The sequence below is a fragment of the Ascaphus truei genome, chromosome 1 (assembly GCF_040206685.1).
Source record: "Ascaphus truei isolate aAscTru1 chromosome 1, aAscTru1.hap1, whole genome shotgun sequence".
NCBI lineage: Eukaryota > Metazoa > Chordata > Amphibia > Anura > Ascaphidae > Ascaphus > Ascaphus truei.
This window is the reverse complement of record NC_134483.1, coordinates 544505108-544528966: the sequence shown is the minus strand read 5'-3', so window position 1 is coordinate 544528966 and position 23859 is coordinate 544505108. Positions and strand designations below refer to the sequence as shown.

Genomic DNA, 23859 nt, shown 5'->3' with positions numbered 1-23859 from the left:
TGTACATAATTTATCTAAACATTCTTGTTTTATTAAATTTTACTGGGTGAGATTAATCACTAGATCAGTGTCCTCTGTGTATAACCCTCCCTATGCACAATTACACGTAGAAATACGCGCACCGATGCACAAGTACACGAGAAATACGCGCACCTATGCACAAGTACACATAGAAATATGTGCACCTACGCACAAGTACATGTAGAAATACTCGCACCTATGCACATGTACACGTAGAAATACGCGCACCTATGCACATGTACACGTAGAAATACGCGCACCTATGCACATGTACACGTAGAAATACGAGCACCTATGCACAAGTACACATAGAAATACGCGCACCTATGTACAAGTACACATAGAAATACGCGCACCTATACACAAGTACACGTAGCAATACGTGCACCTATACACAAGTACACGTAGCAATACGTGCACCTACTGTATGCACAAGTACACATAGAAATATGCGCACCTATGCACAAGTACACATAGAAATACGCGCACCTATGCACAAGTACACATAGAAATACGTGCACCTATGCACAAGTACACATAGAAATATGCGCACCTATGCACAAGTACACGTAGAAATACGCGCACCTATGTACAAGTACACATAGAAATATGCGCACCTATGCACACGCACACGTAGAAATACACGCACCTATGCACAAGCACATGGTGTGTACGTGCACAATACGCGCACCTATACACAGGCACATGGTGTGTACGTGCACCTATACACAAGAACATGGTGAGTACGCGCACAATACGCACACCTATGCACAAGAACATGGTGTGTATGCTCACCTAAGCACAAGTACACATGTACACGTAGCAATACGCACATGTATACACAAGCACATGGTGTGTACGCTCACCTATGCCCAAGCAAATGGTGTGTGCACGCACAATACGCACACCTATGCACAAGCACATGGTGTGTTCGCGCACCTATGCACAAGGTCACGTGTACACGTAGCAATACGCGTGCCTATACACAAGCACAGGGTGTGTACGTGCACCTATGCACAAGGTCACGTGTACACGTAGCAATACGCGTGCCTATACACAAGCACAGGGTGTGTACGTGCACCTATGCACAAGCTCATGGTGTGTACGTGCACAATACGCGCACCTATGCAGAAGCACAGGGTGTGTACGCGCACACTACACGCACCTATACACAAGCACATGGTGTGTACGCGCACAATACACGCACCTATGCACAAGCACAGGGTGTGTACGCGCACAATACGCGCACCTACACACAAGCACACATGTGTATACATACCTATGCACAAGTACATGTGTACACGCAGCAATACGCACACCTATACACAAGCACATGGTGTGTACGCACACCAATGCACAGGCACATGGTGTGTACGCACACAATATGCGCACCTATACAAAAGCACATGGTGTGTACGCGCACCTGTGCACAAGCACATAGTGTGCACGCACACCTAAGCACGAGCACATGGTGTGTACGCACACCTATGCACAAGCACATGGTGTGTACGCACACCTATGCACAAGCACATGGTGTGTACGTGCACCTATACACAAGCACATGGTGTGTACACACAGCAATACGCGCACCTATGCACAAGTGAATCGCTTGCAAAGTCTGATCTCTGGGTGGTGTTTGTGCATATCTGACAGTTTGCCTGTGTGTTTCTGTGTCTTACTTACTGCACATGATGAATGTTTCACTATTTCCGTGTTCACAGGAGCAGAGCGGTGAGAAAACTAATAATGGGATCCACTACCGACTACAGCTTCTCTACAGCAACGGTAAGAGTCCCGTAGCCTCCCAACGGGAGCTGTGGCTTCCAGGTGCTGCTTCTGTCCCCGCTCCCAGGTGCTGCTTCTGTCCCCGCTCCCAGGTGCTGCTTCTGTCCCCGCTACCAGGTGCTGCTTCTGACCCGCTCCCAGGTGCTGCTTCTGTCCCGCTCCCAGGTGCTGCTTCTGTCCCCGCTCCCAGGTGTTGCTTCTGTCCCGGCTCCCAGGTGCTGCTTCTGTCCCGCTCCCAGGTGCTGCTTCTGTCCCGCTACCAGGTGCAGCTTCTGTCCCGCTCCCAGGTGCAGCTTCTGTCCCTCTCCCAGGTGCTGCTTCTGTCCCTCTCCCAGGTGCTGCTTCTGCCCCCGCTCCCAGGTGCAGCTTCTGTCCCTCTCCCAGGTGCTGCTTCTGTCCCGCTCCCAGGTGCAGCTTCTGTCCCGCTCCCAGGTGCTGCTTCTGTCCCACTCCCAGGTGCAGCTTCTGTCCTGCTCCCAGGTGCTGCTTCTGTCCCCGCTCCCATGTGCTGCTTCTGTCCCGCTCCCAGGTGCAGCTTCTGTCCCGCTCCCAGGTGCTGCTTCTGTCCCACTCCCAGGTGCCTCTTCTGTCCCCGCTCCCAGGTGTTGCTTCTGACCCGCTCCCAGGTGCTGCTTCTGTCTCTCTCCCAGGTGTTGCTTCTGTCCCCGCTCCCAGGTGCTGCTTCTGTCCCGCTCCCAGGTGCTGCTTCTGTCCCGCTACCAGGTGCAGCTTCTGTCCCGCTCCCAGGTGCTGCTTCTGTCCCACTCCCAGGTGCAGCTTCTGTCCTGCTCCCAGGTGCTGCTTCTGTCCCCGCTCCCATGTGCTGCTTCTGTCCCGCTCCCAGGTGCAGCTTCTGTCCCGCTCCCAGGTGCTGCTTCTGTCCCACTCCCAGGTGCCTCTTCTGTCCCCGCTCCCAGGTGCTGCTTCTGACCCGCTCCCAGGTGCTGCTTCTGTCCCCGCTCCCAGGTGCTGCTTCTGTCCCCGCTTCCAGGTGCTGCTTCTGTCCCGCTCCCAGCTGCTGCTTCTGTCCCCGGCTCCCAGGTGCCTCTTCTGTCCCGGCTCCCAGGTGCTGCTTCTGTCCCGCTCCCAGGTGCTGCTTCTGTCCCCGCTCCCAGGTGCTGCTTCTGTCCCGGCTCCCAGGTGCTGCTTCTGTCCCGCTCCCAGGTGCTGCTTCTGTCCCTCTCCCAGGTGCTGCTTCTGTCCCCGCTCCCAGGTGCTGCTTCTGTCCCCGCTCCCAGGTGCTGCTTCTGTCCCGGCTCCCAGGTGCTTCTTCTGTCCCCGCTCCCAGGTGCTGCTTCTGTCCCCGCTCCCAGGTGCTGCTTCTGTCCCGGCTCCCAGGTGCTGCTTCTGTCCCGCTCCCAGGTGCTGCTTCTGTCCCCGCTCCCAGGTGCTGCTTCTGTCCCGGCTTCCAGGTGCTGCTTCTGTCCCCGCTCCCAGGTGCAGCTTCTGTCTCACTCCCAGGTGCTGCTTCTGTCCCCGCTCCCAGGTGCTGCTTCTGTCCCGCTCCCAGGTGCAGCTTCTGTCTCACTCCCAGGTGCTGCTTCTGTCCCGGCTCCCAGGTGCTGCTTCTGTCCCCGGCTCCCAGTTGCTGCTTCTGTCCCCGCTCCCAGGTGCAGCTTCTGTCTCACTCCCAGGTGCTGCTTCTGTCCCCGTTCCCAGGTGCTGCTTCTGTCCCGGCTCCCAGGTGCTGCTTCTGTCCCCACTCCCAGGTGCTGCTTCTGTCCCGCTCCCAGGTGCAGCTTCTGTCTCACTCCCAGGTGCTGCTTCTGTCCCCGCTCCCAGGTGCAGCTTCTGTCCCCGGCTCCCAGGTGCTGCTTCTGTCCCGGCTCCCAGGTGCTGCTTCTGTCCCGCTCCCAGGTGCTGCTTCTGTCCTGCTCCCAGGTGCTGCTTCTGTCCCCGCTCCCAGGTGCAGCTTCTGTCCCGCTCCCAGGTGCTGCTTCTGTCCCCGCTCCCAAGTGCAGCTTCTGTCCCGCTCCCAGGTGCTGCTTCTGTCCCACTCCCAGGTGCTGCTTCTGTCCCCGCTCCCAGGTGCTGCTTCTGTCCCCGCTCCCTGATGCTGCTTCTGTCCCTGCTCCCAGGTGCTGCTTCTGTCTCTGCTCCCAGGTGCTGCTTCTGTCCCCGCTCCCAGGTGCAGTTTCTGTCCCCACTCCCAGGTGCTGCTTCTGACCCGCTCCCAGGTGCTGCTTCTGTCCCGCTCCCAGGTGCTGCTTCTGTCCCCGCTCCCAGGTGCAGTTTCTGTCCCCACTCCCAAGTGCTGCTTCTGTCTCTGCTCCCAGGTGCTGCTTCTGTCCCCGCTCCCAGGTGCAGTTTCTGTCCCCACTCGCAGGTGCTGCTTCTGTCCCGCTCCCAGGTGCTGCTTCTGTCCCGGCTCCCAGGTGCTGCTTCTGTCCCGCTCCCAGGTGCTGCTTTTGTCTCCGCTCCCAGGTGCTGCTACTGACCCGCTCCCGGGTGCTGCTTCTGTCCCCGCTCCCAGGTGCTGCTTCTGACCCGCTCCCAGGTGCTGCTTCTGTCCCGCTCCCAGGTGCTGCTTCTGTCCCCGCTCCCAGGTGTTGCTTCTGTCCCCGCTCCCAGGTGCAGCTTCTGTCCCGGCTCCCAGGTGCTGCTTCTGTCCCCGCTCCCAGGTGCAGCTTCTGTCCCTCTCCCAGGTGCTGCTTCTGTCCCCGCTCCCAGGTGCAGCTTCTGTCCCTCTCCCAGGTGCTGCTTCTGTCCCTCTCCCAGGTGCTGCTTCTGTCCCCGCTCCCAGGTGCAGCTTCTGTCCCTCTCCCAGGTGCTGCTTCTGTCCCGCTCCCAGGTGCAGCTTCTGTCCCCGCTCCCAGGTGCTGCTTCTGTCCCACTCCCAGGTGCAGCTTCTGTCCCGCTCCCAGGTGCTGCTTCTGTCCCCGCTCCCAGGTGCTGCTTCTGTCTCTCTCCCAGGTGCTGCTTCTGTCCCCGCTCCCAGGTGCAGCTTCTGTCCCCGCTCCCAGGTGCAGCTTCTGTCCCAGCTCCCAGGTGCAGCTTCTGTCCCGCTCCCAGGTGCTGCTTCTGTCCCACTCCCAGGTGCTGCTTCTGTCCCCGCTCCCAGGTGCTGCTTCTGTCCCGCTCCCAGGTGCAGCTTCTGTCCCGCTCCCAGGTGCAGCTTCTGTCCCGCTCCCAGGTGCAGCTTCTGTCCCCGCTCCCAGGTGCAGCTTCTGTCCCACTCCCAGGTTCTGCTTCTGTCCCCGCTCCCATGTGCTGCTTCTGTCCCGCTCCCAGGTGCAGCTTCTGTCCCGCTCCCAGGTGCTGCTTCTGTCCCACTCCCAGGTGCCTCTTCTGTCCCCGCTCCCAGGTGCTGCTTCTGACCCGCTCCCAGGTGCTGCTTCTGTCCCCGCTCCCAGGTGCTGCTTCTGTCCCCGCTCCCAGGTGCTGCTTCTGTCCCGGCTCCCAGGTGCTGCTTCTGTCCCGCTCCCAGGTGCTGCTTCTGTCCCCGCTCCCAGGTGCTGCTTCTGTCCCGGCTCCCAGGTGCTGCTTCTGTCCCGCTCCCAGGTGCTGCTTCTGTCCCGCTCCCAGGTGCTGCTTCTGTCCCTCTCCCAGGTGCTGCTTCTGTCCCCGCTCCCAGGTGCTGCTTCTGTCCCCGCTCCCAGGTTCTGCTTCTGTCCCGGCTCCCAGGTGCTGCTTCTGTCCCCGCTCCCAGGTGCTGCTTCTGTCCCCGCTCCCAGGTGCTGCTTCTGTCCCCGCTCCCAGGTGCTGCTTCTGTCCCGCTCCCAGGTGCTGCTTCTGTCCCCGGCTCCCAGGTGCTGCTTCTGTCCCCGCTCCCAGGTGCTGCTTCTGTCCCGGCTCCCAGGTGCTGCTTCTGTCCCGGCTCCCAGGTGCTGCTTCTGTCCCCGGCTCCCAGGTGCTGCTTCTGTCCCGCTCCCAGGTGCAGCTTCTGTCTCACTCCCAGGTGCTGCTTCTGTCCCCGCTCCCAGGTGCTGCTTCTGTCCCGCTCCCAGGTGCAGCTTCTGTCTCACTCCCAGGTGCTGCTTCTGTCCCCGCTCCCAGGTGCAGCTTCTGTCCCCGGCTCCCAGGTGCTGCTTCTGTCCCTGCTCCCAGGTGCTGCTTCTGTCCCGCTCCCAGGTGTGCTTCTGTCCTGCTCCCAGGTGCTGCTTCTGTCCCCGCTCCCAGGTGCAGCTTCTGTCCCGCTCCCAGGTGCTGCTTCTGTCCCCGCTCCCAGGTGCTGCTTCTGTCCCCGGCTCCCAGGTGCAGCTTCTGTCCCGCTCCCAGGTGCTGCTTCTGTCCCGCTCCCAGGTGCTGCTTCTGTCCCCGCTCCCAGGTGCTGCTTCTGTCCCCGCTCCCAGGTGCTGCTTCTGTCCCGCTCCCAGATGCTGCTTCTGTCCCTGCTCCCAGGTGCTGCTTCTGTCTCTGCTCCCAGGTGCTGCTTCTGTCCCCACTCCCAGGTGCAGTTTCTGTCCCCACTCCCAGGTGCTGCTTCTGTCCCCGCTCCCAGGTGCTGCTTCTGACCCGCTCCCAGGTGCTGCTTCTGTCCCGCTCCCAGGTGCTGCTTCTGTCCCCGCTCCCAGGTGCAGTTTCTGTCCCCACTCCCAGGTGCTGCTTCTGTCTCTGCTCCCAGGTGCTGCTTCTGTCCCCGCTCCCAGGTGCAGTTTCTGTCCCCACTCGCAGGTGCTGCTTCTGTCCCGCTCCCAGGTGCTGCTTCTGTCCCGGCTCCCAGGTGCTGCTTCTGTCCCGCTCCCAGGTGCTGCTTTTGTCTCCACTCCCAGGTGCTGCTACTGACCCGCTCCCAGGTGCTGCTTCTGTCCCCGCTCCCAAGTGCTGCTTCTGACCCACTCCCAGGTGCTGCTTCTGTCCCGCTCCCAGGTGCTGCTTCTGTCCCCGCTCCCAGGTGTTGCTTCTGTCCCCGCTCCCAGGTGCAGCTTCTGTCCCGGCTCCCAGGTGCTGCTTCTGTCCCCGCTCCCAGGTGCAGCTTCTGTCCCGCTCCCAGGTGCTGCTTCTGTCCCACTCCCAGTTGCTGCTTCTGTCCCCGCTCCCAGGTGCTGCTTCTGTCCCCGCTCCCAGGTGCTGCTTCTGTCCCGCTCCCAGATGCTGCTTCTGTCCCTGCTCCCAGGTGCTGCTTCTGTCTCTGCTCCCAGGTGCTGCTTCTGTCCCCGCTCCCAGGTGCAGTTTCTGTCCCCACTCCCAGGTGCTGCTTCTGTCCCCGCTCCCAGGTGCTGCTTCTGACCCGCTCCCAGGTGCTGCTTCTGTCCCGCTCCCAGGTGCTGCTTCTGTCCCCGCTCCCAGGTGCAGTTTCTGTCCCCACTCCCAGGTGCTGCTTCTGTCTCTGCTCCCAGGTGCTGCTTCTGTCCCCGCTCCCAGGTGCAGTTTCTGTCCCCACTCGCAGGTGCTGCTTCTGTCCCGCTCCCAGGTGCTGCTTCTGTCCCGGCTCCCAGGTGCTGCTTCTGTCTCCGCTCCCAGGTGCTGCTTCTGTCCCGCTCCCAGGTGCTGCTTTTGTCTCCGCTCCCAGGTGCTGCTACTGACCCGCTCCCAGGTGCTGCTTCTGTCCCCGCTCCCAGGTGCTGCTTCTGACCCGCTCCCAGGTGCTGCTTCTGTCCCGCTCCCAGGTGCTGCTTCTGTCCCCGCTCCCAGGTGTTGCTTCTGTCCCCGCTCCCAGGTGCAGCTTCTGTCCCGGCTCCCAGGTGCTGCTTCTGTCCCCGCTCCCAGGTGCAGCTTCTGTCCCTCTCCCAGGTGCTGCTTCTGTCCCCGCTCCCAGGTGTTGCTTCTGTCCCCGCTCCCAGGTGCAGCTTCTGTCCCCGCTCCCAGGTGCTGCTTCTGTCCCCGCTCCCAGGTGCAGCTTCTGTCCCTCTCCCAGGTGCTGCTTCTGTCCCCGCTCCCAGGTGCAGCTTCTGTCCCTCTCCCAGGTGCTGCTTCTGTCCCTCTCCCAGGTGCTGCTTCTGTCCCGCTCCCAGGTGCTGCTTCTGTCCCCGCTCCCAGGTGCTGCTTCTGTCCCGCTCCCAGGTGCAGCTTCTGTCCCTCTACCAGGTGCTGCTTCTGTCCCGCTCCCAGGTGCAGCTTCTGTCCCCGCTCCCAGGTGCTGCTTCTGTCCCACTCCCAGGTGCAGCTTCTGTCCCACTCCCAGGTGCTGCTTCTGTCCCCTCTCCCAGGTGCTGCTTCTGTCCCGCTCCCAGGTGCAGCTTCTGTCCCCGCTCCCAGGTGCTGCTTCTGTCCCCGCTCCCAGGTGCAGCTTCTGTCCCACTCCCGGGTGCTGCTTCTGTCCCCTCTCCCAGGTGCTGCTTCTGTCTCTCTCCCAGGTGCTGCTTCTGTCCCGCTCCCAGGTGCAGCTTCTGTCCCTCTCCCAGGTGCTGCTTCTGTCCCCTCATCCAGGTGCTGCTTCTGTCCCGCTCCCAGGTGCAGCTTCTGTCCCCGCTCCCAGGTGCTGCTTCTGTCCCCGCTCCCAGGTGCAGCTTCTGTCCCGCTACCAGGTGCTGCTTCTGTCCCCGCTCCCAGGTGCTGCTTCTGTCCCCTCTCCCAGGTGCTGCTTCTGTCTCTCTCCCAGGTGCTGCTTCTGTCCCTGCTCCCAGGTGCAGCTTCTGTCCCGCTCCCAGGTGCTGCTTCTGTCCCGCTCCCAGGTGCTGCTTCTGTCCCAGCTCCCAGGTGCTGCTTCTGTCCCACTCCCAGGTGCTGCTTCTGTCCCCGCTCCCAGGTGCTGCTTCTGTCCCACTCCCAGGTGCAGCTTCTGTCCCTCTCCCAGGTGCTGCTTCTGTCCCTCTCCCAGGTGCTGCTTCTGTCCCGCTCCCAGGTGCTGCTTCTGTCCCGCTCCCAGGTGCAGCTTCTGTCCCTCTCCCAGGTGTTGCTTCTGTCCCCGCTCCCAGGTGCTGCTTATGTCCCGCTCCCAGGTGCTGCTTCTATCCCCACTCCTCAGGGTTTCTGCAGAGCCGTAAGGGCTGTAGCAATACAGGGAACATCACCTGTTCCTCACAGACATGCTGCTGCGGGGGCAGGGAGGGACCGGGGGAGTTTAGTGTTACAGGGGTTTAGTTACACTGCAGAATATTGATTAATAATTAGGATATTCATGTTTTCCAGTGCACTCCGCACTTTACATCAGGATCTTTCATGAGTCATTAACCAACGTGGCACCCGTTATAGTGTGAGTCTAAATGTAAGAAAAGTGGGTGCCACGTGACACAGATGTGGGGGGGATTCTTGTTAAAGCGCTGCATGAAATCCTGCGACTCGTGAACTCTTTCTGAAGGAGGATGTGAGGTTTATGAATTGCAGGTGTTCATGCAACATTTCAGTCAAGAAACAAGACTCAGTAATATCAATAACTTCTCCCTGTCACGGAGAGGACGTGTTTGTGCTGTTTGCATATTTTTGCTGAAATCTGATAGCGCTGACTATAATCTTATCGAGAGATGGGATTCTGTCCCAGTTTTGGAGTAAAGGCTTTTTGTTAATATAAAGATTTAAAAATGAGAAATTATTATTTTTTCTCTCTAAATTCCACCGACATTTGCCGAGAGGCCGCCAGCCTTGGCAGGAAATATTTCCCGTAGTTGGTATGAAGGAGATATGTAAGGAAGAGGTTTGCAGTCTTCCATTTCTAGCGGATATCTGCGCACATTCTTGCCTGCTGCGAATGTCCAAAGGGTTCCCCTTAATAATAAATATTGTGGGAACTTTAGCCTTGGGGTTCCCCTTAATTATAAATATCGTGGGATCTTTAGCCGCGGGGTTCCCCTTAATAATAAATATCGTGGGATCTTTAGCCGCGGGGTTCCCCTTAATAATAAATATTGTGACATCTTTGGCAGCCTTTAGCCCTCATCTTTGGCAGCCTTTAGCCCTCATCTTTGGCAGCCTTTAGCCCTCATCTTTGGCAGCCTTTAGCCCTCATCTTTGGATTCTTCATTGAGGTCTGGAAACTGTTTGCTGTCTCCTATTTATAAGGTTGTGGTGTCACCTATTGTTTTAAACTTCCCTCTCCAGAATAAGCTAGTCCTTTCAGAGCACATATACATTATTTAGATTGGACCTTTATATGGACCAACACAAAATACTCCATGGACATGGTTGTATATGACCTCATGAGCCTTGATAAGTATCTTGTGCAGCATGGCGGCGTCGGTGGTGGCGTCGTCGGTGGCGGAGGCAGTGGGTGGTGGCGGAGGCGAGGGTACGATGTTGGTGCAGTGATTCTCCCAGGGATCAGTCTGTATTATACATTGCTGGTGCTGACGCCGGTCTGTGCGCCTCATGTTAGATTAATTTGCCCCAAATGACTTTATGAGCCACATATGATCTCCAAAACTGTTCTAGGACATTTGGTCGCGGCCGTTTCGTCGTGACTCTCTCCGCCGCCAGAAGCTTCCTCCACCGGCCACTTCGCTGCCGATCACTAAGTAAACCCCCTACCCTTAAACCCCCTACCCTAAGCCCGTACCCTAACACCCCCTACCCTAACCACTAAAACCCTTACATTAACCCCTGTACCCTAACTAGTAATAAAACTGACCTTACAAGTGGCCCGCAGCACTGATTCCAGTGGAAAATCGTCTGCGGCGAAACGACCGCGATCAAATATCCCATTCCGTCCAAAACAGCCGGCCGGTGAGCTGGATACATAGTATAGACCCCAAAGTGTGGCTATAAGATCAGCCAGCCTGTGAGCTGGATATGTAGACCCCAAAGTGTGGCTATAAGAACAGCCATTTCCCCCACATACTGTATGAACTGTTATGGATGCATGTGGACTGTGCTCAGCAGGTGAAAGCAGCTTCTTCTGTCATTATTCTTGCAGGGCTCAGGACGGAGCAGGATCTGTATGTACGGCTCATCGACTCCATGTCTAAGCAGGTAGGGACTGGCGTGTCGAACCCTTCCACCTTTTTGTTGTGAGAATACTATCTCCCCCTTTGCTTAGATTAATGTGACCCAGCTCAGGGACCCTCTAAGCAGGAAGTGCAGGGTGTTCACACTGGAGCACTGCTGGTCACTGAAGTCCCTCGTTGTATCCCATGCAAAGCCTCTAACCAGAACGTTCTCTGTCACTATCAGCGTGTCAATGCGGACAGTTGCTCAATCCAATGGTGTCTCTTAAATTCAGGTTCACGCAGAATGAGAAAAGACATCCATACACAAAAGCAGGGGGGCTCAACTCCCGTCCTCAAGCCCTCCCCAGCCCCGCCCAACAGGTCAGGTTTTCAGGAAATCCCTGCTTCAGCACAGGTGGCTCAGAGGCTTAGTTCTTTGAACAGAGTCCAGCCTCCCTGCACTACGGCAGTGGTGCTCAACCTGTTTGGGTCAGTGTGCCCCTCGGTCCCAGTGTGAGACATCACAGATACACGATACATCAACTCAGAAACCTCAACTGAGAATCCAAACACAGAGGATGTTTCCCATTTATACTGTACTACATAATGCCAGCCTCCCACTTACTGTACCACACACAATCGCTGTCTCCTTCCAGGCAGGGCATAAAACTCGCAGTACACTGTGACCATCGGGTTCACAGCAAAAGATTACATTGAAACAACAGACACTCGCTATACTTCTGTAATACTGTAACAAGGACCCGCTCAGACACTCGCTATACTTCTGTAATACTGTAACAAGGACCCGCTCAGACACTCGCTATACTTCTGTAATACTGTAACAAGGACCCGCTCAGACACTCGCTATACTTCTGTAATACTGTAACAAGGACCCGCTCAGACACTCGCTATACTTCTGTAATACTGTAACAAGGACCCGCTCAGACACTCGCTATACTTCTGTAATACTGTAACAAGGACCCGCTCAGACACTCGCTATACTTCTGTAATACTGTAACAAGGACCCGCTCAGACACTCGCTATACTTCTGTAATACTGTAACAAGGACCCGCTCAGACACTCGCTATACTTCTGTAATACTGTAACAAGGACCCGCTCAGACACTCGCTATACTTCTGTAATACTGTAACAAGGACCCGCTCACACACTCGCTATACTTCTGTAATACTGTAACAAGGACCCGCTCAGACACTCGCTATACTTCTGTAATACTGTAACAAGGACCCGCTCACACACTCGCTATACTTCTGTAATACTGTAACAAGTACCCGCTCACACACTCGCTATACTTCTGTAATACTGTAACAAGGACCCGCTCACACACTCGCTATACTTCTGTAATACTGTAACAAGGACCCGCTCAGACACTCGCTATACTTCTGTAATACTGTAACAAGGACCCGCTCAGACACTCGCTATACTTCTGTAATACTGTAACAAGGACCCGCTCAGACACTCGCTATACTTCTGTAATACTGTAACAAGGACCCGCTCAGACACTCGCTATACTTCTGTAATACTGTAACAAGGACCCGCTCAGACACTCGCTATACTTCTGTAATACTGTAACAAGGACCCGCTCAGACACTCGCTATACTTCTGTAATACTGTAACAAGGACCCGCTCACACACTCGCTATACTTCTGTAATACTGTAACAAGGACCCGCTCAGACACTCGCTATACTTCTGTAATACTGTAACAAGGACCCGCTCACACACTCGCTATACTTCTGTAATACTGTAACAAGTACCCGCTGACACACTCGCTATACTTCTGTAATACTGTAACAAGGACCCGCTCACACACTCGCTATACTTCTGTAATACTGTAACAAGGACCCGCTCAGACACTCGCTATACTTCTGTAATACTGTAACAAGGACCCGCTCAGACACTCGCTATACTTCTGTAATACTGTAACAAGGACCCGCTCAGACACTCGCTATACTTCTGTAATACTGTAACAAGGACCCGCTCAGATACTCGCTATACTTCTGTAATACTGTAACAAGGACCCGCTCAGACACTCACTATACTTCTGTAATAATGTAACAAGGACCCGCACAGACCCTCGCTATACTTCTGTAATAATGTAACAAGGACCCGCTCAGACACTCGCTATACTTCTGTAATAATGTAACAAGGACCCGCTCAGACACTCGCTATACTTCTGTAATAATGTAACAAGGACCCGCTCAGACACTCGCTATACTTCTGTAATACTGTAACAAGGACCCGCTCAGACACTCGCTATACTTCTGTAATACTGTAACAAGGACCCGCTCAGATACTCGCTATACTTCTGTAATACTGTAACAAGGACCCGCTCAGACACTCGCTATACTTCTGTAATACTGTAACATGGACCCGCTCAGACACTCGCTATACTTCTGTAATACAGTAACAAGGACCTGCTCAGACACTCGCTATACTTCTGTAATACAGTAACAAGGACCCGCTCAGACACTCACTATACTTCTGTAATACTGTAACAAGGACCCGCTCAGACACTCGCTATACTTCTGTAATACTGTAACAAGGACCCGCTCAGACACTCGCTATACTTCTGTAATACTGTAACAAGGACCCGCGCAGACACTCACTATACTTCTGTAATACTGTAACAAGGACCCGCTCACACACTCGCTATACTTCTGTAATACTGTAACAAGGACCCGCTCAGACACTCACTATACTTCTGTAATACTGTAACAAGGACCCGCTCAGACACTCACTATACTTCTGTAATACTGTAACAAGGACCCGCTCAGACACTTGCTATACTTCTGTAATACTGTAACAAGGACCCGCTCACACACTCGCCATACTTCTGTAATACTGTAACAAGGACCCGCTCAGACACTCGCTATACTTCTGTAATACTGTAAAAAGGACCCGCTCAGACACTCGCTGTACTTCTGTAATACTGTAACAAGGACCCGCTCATACACTCGCTATACTTCTGTAATACTGTAACAAGGACCCGCTCACACACTCGCTATACTTCTGTAATACTGTAACAAGGACCCGCTCAGACACTCGCTATACTTCTGTAATACTGTAACAAGGACCCGCTCAGACACTCGCTATACTTCTGTAATACTGTAACAAGGACCCGCTCAGACACTCGCTATACTTCTGTAATACTGTAACAAGGACCCGCTCAGATACTCGCTATACTTCTGTAATACTGTAACAAGGACCCGCTCAGACACTCACTATACTTCTGTAATAATGTAACAAGGACCCGCACAGACCCTCGCTATACTTCTGTAATAATGTAACAAGGACCCGCTCAGACACTCGCTATACTTCTGTAATAATGTAACAAGGACCCGCTCAGACACTCGCTATACTTCTGTAATAATGTAACAAGGACCCGCTCAGACACTCGCTATACTTCTGTAATACTGTAACAAGGACCCGCTCAGACACTCGCTATACTTCTGTAATACTGTAACAAGGACCCGCTCAGATACTCGCTATACTTCTGTAATACTGTAACAAGGACCCGCTCAGACACTCGCTATACTTCTGTAATACTGTAACATGGACCCGCTCAGACACTCGCTATACTTCTGTAATACAGTAACAAGGACCTGCTCAGACACTCGCTATACTTCTGTAATACAGTAACAAGGACCCGCTCAGACACTCACTATACTTCTGTAATACTGTAACAAGGACCCGCTCAGACACTCGCTATACTTCTGTAATACTGTAACAAGGACCCGCTCAGACACTCGCTATACTTCTGTAATACTGTAACAAGGACCCGCGCAGACACTCACTATACTTCTGTAATACTGTAACAAGGACCCGCTCACACACTCGCTATACTTCTGTAATACTGTAACAAGGACCCGCTCAGACACTCACTATACTTCTGTAATACTGTAACAAGGACCCGCTCAGACACTCACTATACTTCTGTAATACTGTAACAAGGACCCGCTCAGACACTTGCTATACTTCTGTAATACTGTAACAAGGACCCGCTCACACACTCGCCATACTTCTGTAATACTGTAACAAGGACCCGCTCAGACACTCGCTATACTTCTGTAATACTGTAAAAAGGACCCGCTCAGACACTCGCTGTACTTCTGTAATACTGTAACAAGGACCCGCTCATACACTCGCTATACTTCTGTAATACTGTAACATGACCCGCTCAGACACTCGCTATACTTATGTAATACTGTAAAAAGGACCCGCTCACACACTCGCTATACTTCTGTAATACTGTAACAAGGACCCGCTCAGACACTCACTATAATTCTGTAATACTGTAATAAGGACCCGCTCACACACTCGCTATACTTCTGTAATACTGTAACAAGGACACGCTCAGACACTCGCTATACTTCTGTAATACTGTAACAAGGACCCGCTCAGACACTCGCTAAGCTTCTGTAATACTGTAACAAGGACCCGCTCAGACACTCGCTATACTTCTGTAATACTGTAACAAGGACCCGCTCAGACACTCGGTATACTTCTGAAATACTGTAACAAGGACCCGCTCAGACACTCGCTATACTTCTGTAATACTGTAACAAGGACCCGCTCAGACACTCGCTATACTTCTGTAATACTGTAACAAGGACCCGCTCACACACTCGCTATACTTCTGTAATACTGTAACAAGGACCCGCTCAGACACTCGCTATACTTCTGTAATACTGTAACAAGGACCCGCTCACACACTCGCTATACTTCTGTAATACTGTAACAAGTACCCGCTCACACACTCTCTATACTTCTGTAATACTGTAACAAGGACCCGCTCACACACTCGCTATACTTCTGTAATACTGTAACAAGGACCCGCTCAGACACTCGCTATACTTCTGTAATACTGTAACAAGGACCCGCTCAGACACTCGCTATACTTCTGTAATACTGTAACAAGGACCCGCTCAGACACTCGCTATACTTCTGTAATACTGTAACAAGGACCCGCTCAGATACTCGCTATACTTCTGTAATACTGTAACAAGGACCCGCTCAGACACTCGCTATACTTCTGTAATAATGTAACAAGGACCCGCACAGACCCTCGCTATACTTCTGTAATAATGTAACAAGGACCCGCTCAGACACTCGCTATACTTCTGTAATAATGTAACAAGGACCCGCTCAGACACTCGCTATACTTCTGTAATAATGTAACAAGGACCCGCTCAGACACTCGCTATACTTCTGTAATACTGTAACAAGGACCCGCTCAGACACTCGCTATACTTCTGTAATACTGTAACAAGGACCCGCTCAGATACTCGCTATACTTCTGTAATACTGTAACAAGGACCCGCTCAGACACTCGCTATACTTCTGTAATACTGTTACAAGGACCCGCTCAGACACTCGCTATACTTCTGTAATACTGTAACAAGGACCCGCTCAGATACTCGCTATACTTCTGTAATACAGTAACAAGGACCCGCTCAGACACTCGCTATAATTCTGTAATAATGTAACATGGACCCGCTCAGACACTCGCTATACTTCTGTAATACTGTAACAAGGACCCGCTCAGACACTCGCTATACTTCTGTAATACTGTAACAAGGACCCGCTCAGACACTCGGTATACTTCTGAAATACTGTAACAAGGACCCGCTCAGACACTCGCTATACTTCTGTAATACTGTAACAAGGACCCGCTCAGACACTCGCTATACTTCTGTAATACTGTAAAAAGGACCCGCTCAGACACTCGCTGTACTTCTGTAATACTGTAACATGACCCGCTCAGACACTCGCTATACTTATGTAATACTGTAAAAAGGACCCGCTCACACACTCGCTATACTTCTGTAATACTGTAACAAGGACCCGCTCACACACTCGCTATACTTCTGTAATACTGTAACAAGGACCCGCTCAGACACTCACTATAATTCTGTAATACTGTAATAAGGACCCGCTCACACACTCGCTATACTTCTGTAATACTGTAACAAGGACCCGCTCAGACACTCGCTATACTTCTGTAATACTGTAACAAGGACCCGCTCAGACACTCGCTAAGCTTCTGTAATACTGTAACAAGGACCCGCTCAGACACTCGCTATACTTCTGTAATACTGTAACAAGGACCCGCTCAGACACTCGGTATACTTCTGAAATACTGTAACAAGGACCCGCTCAGACACTCGCTATACTTCTGTAATACTGTAACAAGGACCCGCTCAGACACTCGCTATACTTCTGTAATACTGTAACAAGGACCCGCTCACACACTCGCTATACTTCTGTAATACTGTAACAAGGACCCGCTCAGACACTCGCTATACTTCTGTAATACTGTAACAAGGACCCGCTCACACACTCGCTATACTTCTGTAATACTGTAACAAGTACCCGCTCACACACTCGCTATACTTCTGTAATACTGTAACAAGGACCCGCTCAGACACTCGCTATACTTCTGTAATACTGTAACAAGGACCCGCTCAGACACTCGCTATACTTCTGTAATACTGTAACAAGGACCCGCTCAGACACTCGCTATACTTCTGTAATACTGTAACAAGGACCCGCTCAGACACTCGCTATACTTCTGTAATACTGTAACAAGGACCCGCTCAGATACTCGCTATACTTCTGTAATACTGTAACAAGGACCCGCTCAGACACTCGCTATACTTCTGTAATAATGTAACAAGGACCCGCACAGACCCTCGCTATACTTCTGTAATAATGTAACAAGGACCCGCTCAGACACTCGCTATACTTCTGTAATAATGTAACAAGGACCCGCTCAGACACTCGCTATACTTCTGTAATAATGTAACAAGGACCCGCTCAGACACTCGCTATACTTCTGTAATACTGTAACAAGGACCCGCTCAGACACTCGCTATACTTCTGTAATACTGTAACAAGGACCCGCTCAGATACTCGCTATACTTCTGTAATACTGTAACAAGGACCCGCTCAGACACTCGCTATAATTCTGTAATACTGTAACATGGACCCGCTCAGACACTCGCTATACTTCTGTAATACAGTAACAAGGACCTGCTCAGACACTCGCTATACTTCTGTAATACAGTAACAAGGACCCGCTCAGACACTCACTATACTTCTGTAATACTGTAACAAGGACCCGCTCAGACACTCGCTATACTTCTGTAATACTGTAACAAGGACCCGCTCAGACACTCGCTATACTTCTGTAATACTGTAACAAGGACCCGCGCAGACACTCACTATACTTCTGTAATACTGTAACAAGGACCCGCTCACACACTCGCTATACTTCTGTAATACTGTAACAAGGACCCGCTCAGACACTCACTATACTTCTGTAATACTGTAACAAGGACCCGCTCAGACACTCGCTATACTTCTGTAATACTGTAACAAGGACCCGCTCAGACACTCACTATACTTCTGTAATACTGTAACAAGGACCCGCTCAGACACTTGCTATACTTCTGTAATACTGTAACAAGGACCCGCTCACACACTCGCCATACTTCTGTAATACTGTAACAAGGACCCGCTCAGACACTCGCTATACTTCTGTAATACTGTAAAAAGGACCCGCTCAGACACTCGCTGTACTTCTTTAATACTGTAACAAGGACCCGCTCATACACTCGCTATACTTCTGTAATACTGTAACTTGACCCGCTCAGACACTCGCTATATTTATGTAATACTGTAAAAAGGACCCGCTCACACACTCGCTATACTTCTGTAATACTGTAACAAGGACCCGCTCAGACACTCACTATAATTCTGTAATACTGTAATAAGGACCCGCTCACACACTCGCTATACTTCTGTAATACTGTAACAAGGACCCGCTCAGACACTCGCTATACTTCTGTAATACTGTAACAAGGACCCGCTCAGACACTCGCTATACTTCTGTAATACTGTAACAAGGCCCCGCTCAGACACTCGCTATACTTCTGTAATACTGTAGAAGGGCCCGCTCAGACACTCCCTATACTTCTGTAATACTGTAACAAGGACCCGCGCAGACACTCACTATACTTCTGTAATACTGTAACAAGGACCCGCTCAGACACTCCCTATACTTCTGTAATACTGTAACAAGGACCCGCTCAGACACTCGCTATACTTCTGTAATACTGTAACAAGGTCCCGCTCACACACTCAATATACTTCTGTAATACTGTAACAAGGACCCGCGCAGACACTCACTATACTTCTGTAATACTGTAACAAGGACCCGCTCAGACACTCCCTATACTTCTGTAATACTGTAACAAGGACCCGCTCAGACACTCGCTATACTTCTGTAATACTGTAACAAAGAACCGCTCAGACACTCACTATACTTCTGTAATACTGTAACAAGGTCCCGCTCACACACTCAATATACTTCTGTAATACTGTAACAAGGACCCGCTCACACACTCACTATACTTCTGTAATACTGTAACAAGGTCCCGCTCAGACACTCGCTATACTTCTGTAATACTGTAAAAAGTACCCGCTCAGACACTCACTATACTTCTGTAATACTGTAACAAGGACCCGCTCAGACACTCGCTATACTTCTGTAATACTGTAACAAGGACCCGCTCAGACACTCGCTATACTTCTGTAATATTGTAACAAGGACCCGCTCAGACACTCGCTATACTTCTGTAATACTGTAACAAGGACCCGCTCAGACACTCGCTATACTTCTGTAATACTGTAACAAGGACCCGCTCAGACACTCACTATACTTCTGTAATACTATAACAAGGACACGCGCAGACACTCGCTATACTTCTGTAATACTGTAACAAGGACCTGCTCAGACACTCACTATACTTCTGTAATACTGTAACAAGGACCCGCTCAGACACTCACTATACTTCTGTAATACTGTAACAAGGTCCCGCTCAGACACTCACTATACTTCTGTAATACTGTAACAAGGTCCCGCTCAGACACTCACTATACTTCTCTAATACTGTAACAAGGACCCGCTCAGACACTCGCTATACTTCTGTAATACTGTAACAAGGACCCGCTCAGACACTCGCTATACTTCTGTAATACTGTAACAAGGACCCGCTCAGATACTCGCTATACTTCTGTAATACTGTAACAAGGACCCGCTCAGACACTCACTATACTTCTGTAATAATGTAACAAGGACCCGCACAGACCCTCGCTATACTTCTGTAATAATGTAACAAGGACCCGCTCAGACACTCGCTATACTTCTGTAATAATGTAACAAGGACCCGCTCAGACACTCGCTATACTTCTGTAATAATGTAACAAGGACCCGCTCAGACACTCGCTATACTTCTGTAATACTGTAACAAGGACCCGCTCAGACACTCGCTATACTTCTGTAATACTGTAACAAGGACCCGCTCAGATACTCGCTATACTTCTGTAATACTGTAACAAGGACCCGCTCAGACACTCGCTATACTTCTGTAATACTGTAACATGGACCCGCTCAGACACTCGCTATACTTCTGTAATACAGTAACAAGGACTTGCTCAGACACTCGCTATACTTCTGTAATACAGTAACAAGGACCCGCTCAGACACTCACTATACTTCTGTAATACTGTAACAAGGACCCGCTCAGACACTCGCTATACTTCTGTAATACTGTAACAAGGACCCGCTCAGACACTCGCTATACTTCTGTAATACTGTAACAAGGACCCGCGCAGACACTCACTATACTTCTGTAATACTGTAACAAGGACCCGCTCACACACTCGCTATACTTCTGTAATACTGTAACAAGGACCCGCTCAGACACTCACTATACTTCTGTAATACTGTAACAAGGACCCGCTCAGACACTCACTATACTTCTGTAATACTGTAACAAGGACCCGCTCAGACACTTGCTATACTTCTGTAATACTGTAACAAGGACCCGCTCACACACTCGCCATACTTCTGTAATACTGTAACAAGGACCCGCTCAGACACTCGCTATACTTCTGTAATACTGTAAAAAGGACCCGCTCAGACACTCGCTGTACTTCTGTAATACTGTAACAAGGACCCGCTCATACACTCGCTATACTTCTGTAATACTGTAACATGACCCGCTCAGACACTCGCTATACTTATGTAATACTGTAAAAAGGACCCGCTCACACACTCGCTATACTTCTGTAATACTGTAACAAGGACCCGCTCAGACACTCACTATAATTCTGTAATACTGTAATAAGGACCCGCTCACACACTCGCTATACTTCTGTAATACTGTAACAAGGACCCGCTCAGACACTCGCTATACTTCTGTAATACTGTAACAAGGACCCGCTCAGACACTCGCTAAGCTTCTGTAATACTGTAACAAGGACCCGCTCAGACACTCGCTATACTTCTGTAATACTGTAACAAGGACCCGCTCAGACACTCGGTATACTTCTGAAATACTGTAACAAGGACCCGCTCAGACACTCGCTATACTTCTGTAATACTGTAACAAGGACCCGCTCAGACACTCGCTATACTTCTGTAATACTGTAACAAGGACCCGCTCACACACTCGCTATACTTCTGTAATACTGTAACAAGGACCCGCTCAGACACTCGCTATACTTCTGTAATACTGTAACAAGGACCCGCTCACACACTCGCTATACTTCTGTAATACTGTAACAAGGACCCGCTCACACACTCGCTATACTTCTGTAATACTGTAACAAGGACCCGCTCACACACTCGCTATACTTCTGTAATACTGTAACAAGGACCCGCTCAGACACTCGCTATACTTCTGTAATACTGTAACAAGGACCCGCTCAGACACTCGCTATACTTCTGTAATACTGTAACAAGGACCCGCTCAGACACTCGCTATACTTCTGTAATACTGTAACAAGGACCCGCTCAGATACTCGCTATACTTCTGTAATACTGTAACAAGGACCCGCTCAGACACTCGCTATACTTCTGTAATAATGTAACAAGGACCCGCACAGACCCTCGCTATACTTCTGTAATAATGTAACAAGGACCCGCTCAGACACTCGCTATACTTCTGTAATAATGTAACAAGGACCCGCTCAGACACTCGCTATACTTCTGTAATAATGTAACAAGGACCCGCTCAGACACTCGCTATACTTCTGTAATACTGTAACAAGGACCCGCTCAGACACTCGCTATACTTCTGTAATACTGTAACAAGGACCCGCTCAGATACTCGCTATACTTCTGTAATACTGTAACAAGGACCCGCTCAGACACTCGCTATAATTCTGTAATACTGTAACATGGACCCGCTCAGACACTCGCTATACTTCTGTAATACAGTAACAAGGACCTGCTCAGACACTCGCTATACTTCTGTAATACAGTAACAAGGACCCGCTCAGACACTCACTATACTTCTGTAATACTGTAACAAGGACCCGCTCAGACACTCGCTATACTTCTGTAATACTGTAACAAGGACCCGCTCAGACACTCGCTATACTTCTGTAATACTGTAACAAGGACCCGCGCAGACACTCACTATACTTCTGTAATACTGTAACAAGGACCCGCTCACACACTCGCTATACTTCTGTAATACTGTAACAAGGACCCGCTCAGACACTCACTATACTTCTGTAATACTGTAACAAGGACCCGCTCAGACACTCACTATACTTCTGTAATACTGTAACAAGGACCCGCTCAGACACTCACTATACTTCTGTAATACTGTAACAAGGACCCGCTCAGACACTTGCTATACTTCTGTAATACTGTAACAAGGACCCGCTCACACACTCGCCATACTTCTGTAATACTGTAACAAGGACCCGCTCAGACACTCGCTATACTTCTGTAATACTGTAAAAAGGACCCGCTCAGACACTCGCTGTACTTCTTTAATACTGTAACAAGGACCCGCTCATACACTCGCTATACTTCTGTAATACTGTAACTTGACCCGCTCAGACACTCGCTATATTTATGTAATACTGTAAAAAGGACCCGCTCACACACTCGCTATACTTCTGTAATACTGTATCAAGGACCCGCTCAGACACTCACTATAATTCTGTAATACTGTAATAAGGACCCGCTCACACACTCGCAATACTTCTGTAATACTGTAACAAGGACCCGCTCAGACACTCGCTATACTTCTGTAATACTGTAACAAGGACCCGCTCAGACACTCGCTATACTTCTGTAATACTGTAACAAGGCCCCGCTCAGACACTCGCTATACTTCTGTAATACTGTAGAAGGGCCCGCTCAGACACTCCCTATACTTCTGTAATACTGTAACAAGGACCCGCGCAGACACTCACTATACTTCTGTAATACTGTAACAAGGACCCGCTCAGACACTCCCTATACTTCTGTAATACTGTAACAAGGACCCGCTCAGACACTCGCTATACTTCTGTAATACTGTAACAAGGTCCCGCTCACACACTCAATATACTTCTGTAATACTGTAACAAGGACCTGCGCAGACACTCACTATACTTCTGTAATACTGTAACAAGGACCCGCTCAGACACTCCCTATACTTCTGTAATACTGTAACAAGGACCCGCTCAGACACTCGCTATACTTCTGTAATACTGTAACAAAGAACCGCTCAGACACTCACTATACTTCTGTAATACTGTAACAAGGTCCCGCTCACACACTCAATATACTTCTGTAATACTGTAACAAGGACCCGCTCACACACTCACTATACTTCTGTAATACTGTAACAAGGTCCCGCTCAGACACTCGCTATACTTCTGTAATACTGTAAAAAGTACCCGCGCAGACACTCGCTATACTTCTGTAATACTGTAACAAGGACCTGCTCAGACACTCACTATACTTCTGTAATACTGTAACAAGGACCCGCTCAGACACTCACTATACTTCTGTAATACTGTAACAAGGTCCCGCTCAGACACTCACTATACTTCTGTAATACTGTAACAAGGTCCCGCTCAGACACTCACTATAATTCTCTAATACTGTAACAAGGACCCGCTCAGACACTCGCTATACTTCTGTAATACTGTAACAAGGACCCGCTCAGACACTCGCTATACTTCTGTAATACTGTAACAAGGACCCGCGCAGACACTCTATATACTTCTGTAATACTGTAACAAGGACCCGCGCAGACACTCACTATACTTCTGTAATACTGTAACAAGGACCCGCGCAGACACTCACTATACTTCTGTAATACTGTAACAAGGACCCGCTCAGACACTCACTATACTTCTGTAATACTGTAACAAGGACCCGCTCAGACACTCACTATACTTCTGTAATACTGTAACAAGGACCCATTCAGACACTCGCTA

General features: G+C 50.9%; 1 protein-coding gene across 2 annotated transcripts in view; it reads left to right on the top strand.

Moving 5' to 3' along the window:
• LOC142467830 (transcription factor COE3-like) overlaps nt 1-23859 on the top strand; it is a 259166-nt gene that overhangs the window by 78080 nt on the left and 157227 nt on the right. For both annotated transcript variants that reach the window (XM_075573731.1, XM_075573722.1), the window contains exons 3-4: nt 1743-1806; nt 10535-10590. In XM_075573731.1, the coding sequence (XP_075429846.1) occupies nt 1743-1806; nt 10535-10590 (120 nt within the window). The remainder of the gene's footprint in view (nt 1-1742; nt 1807-10534; nt 10591-23859) is intronic.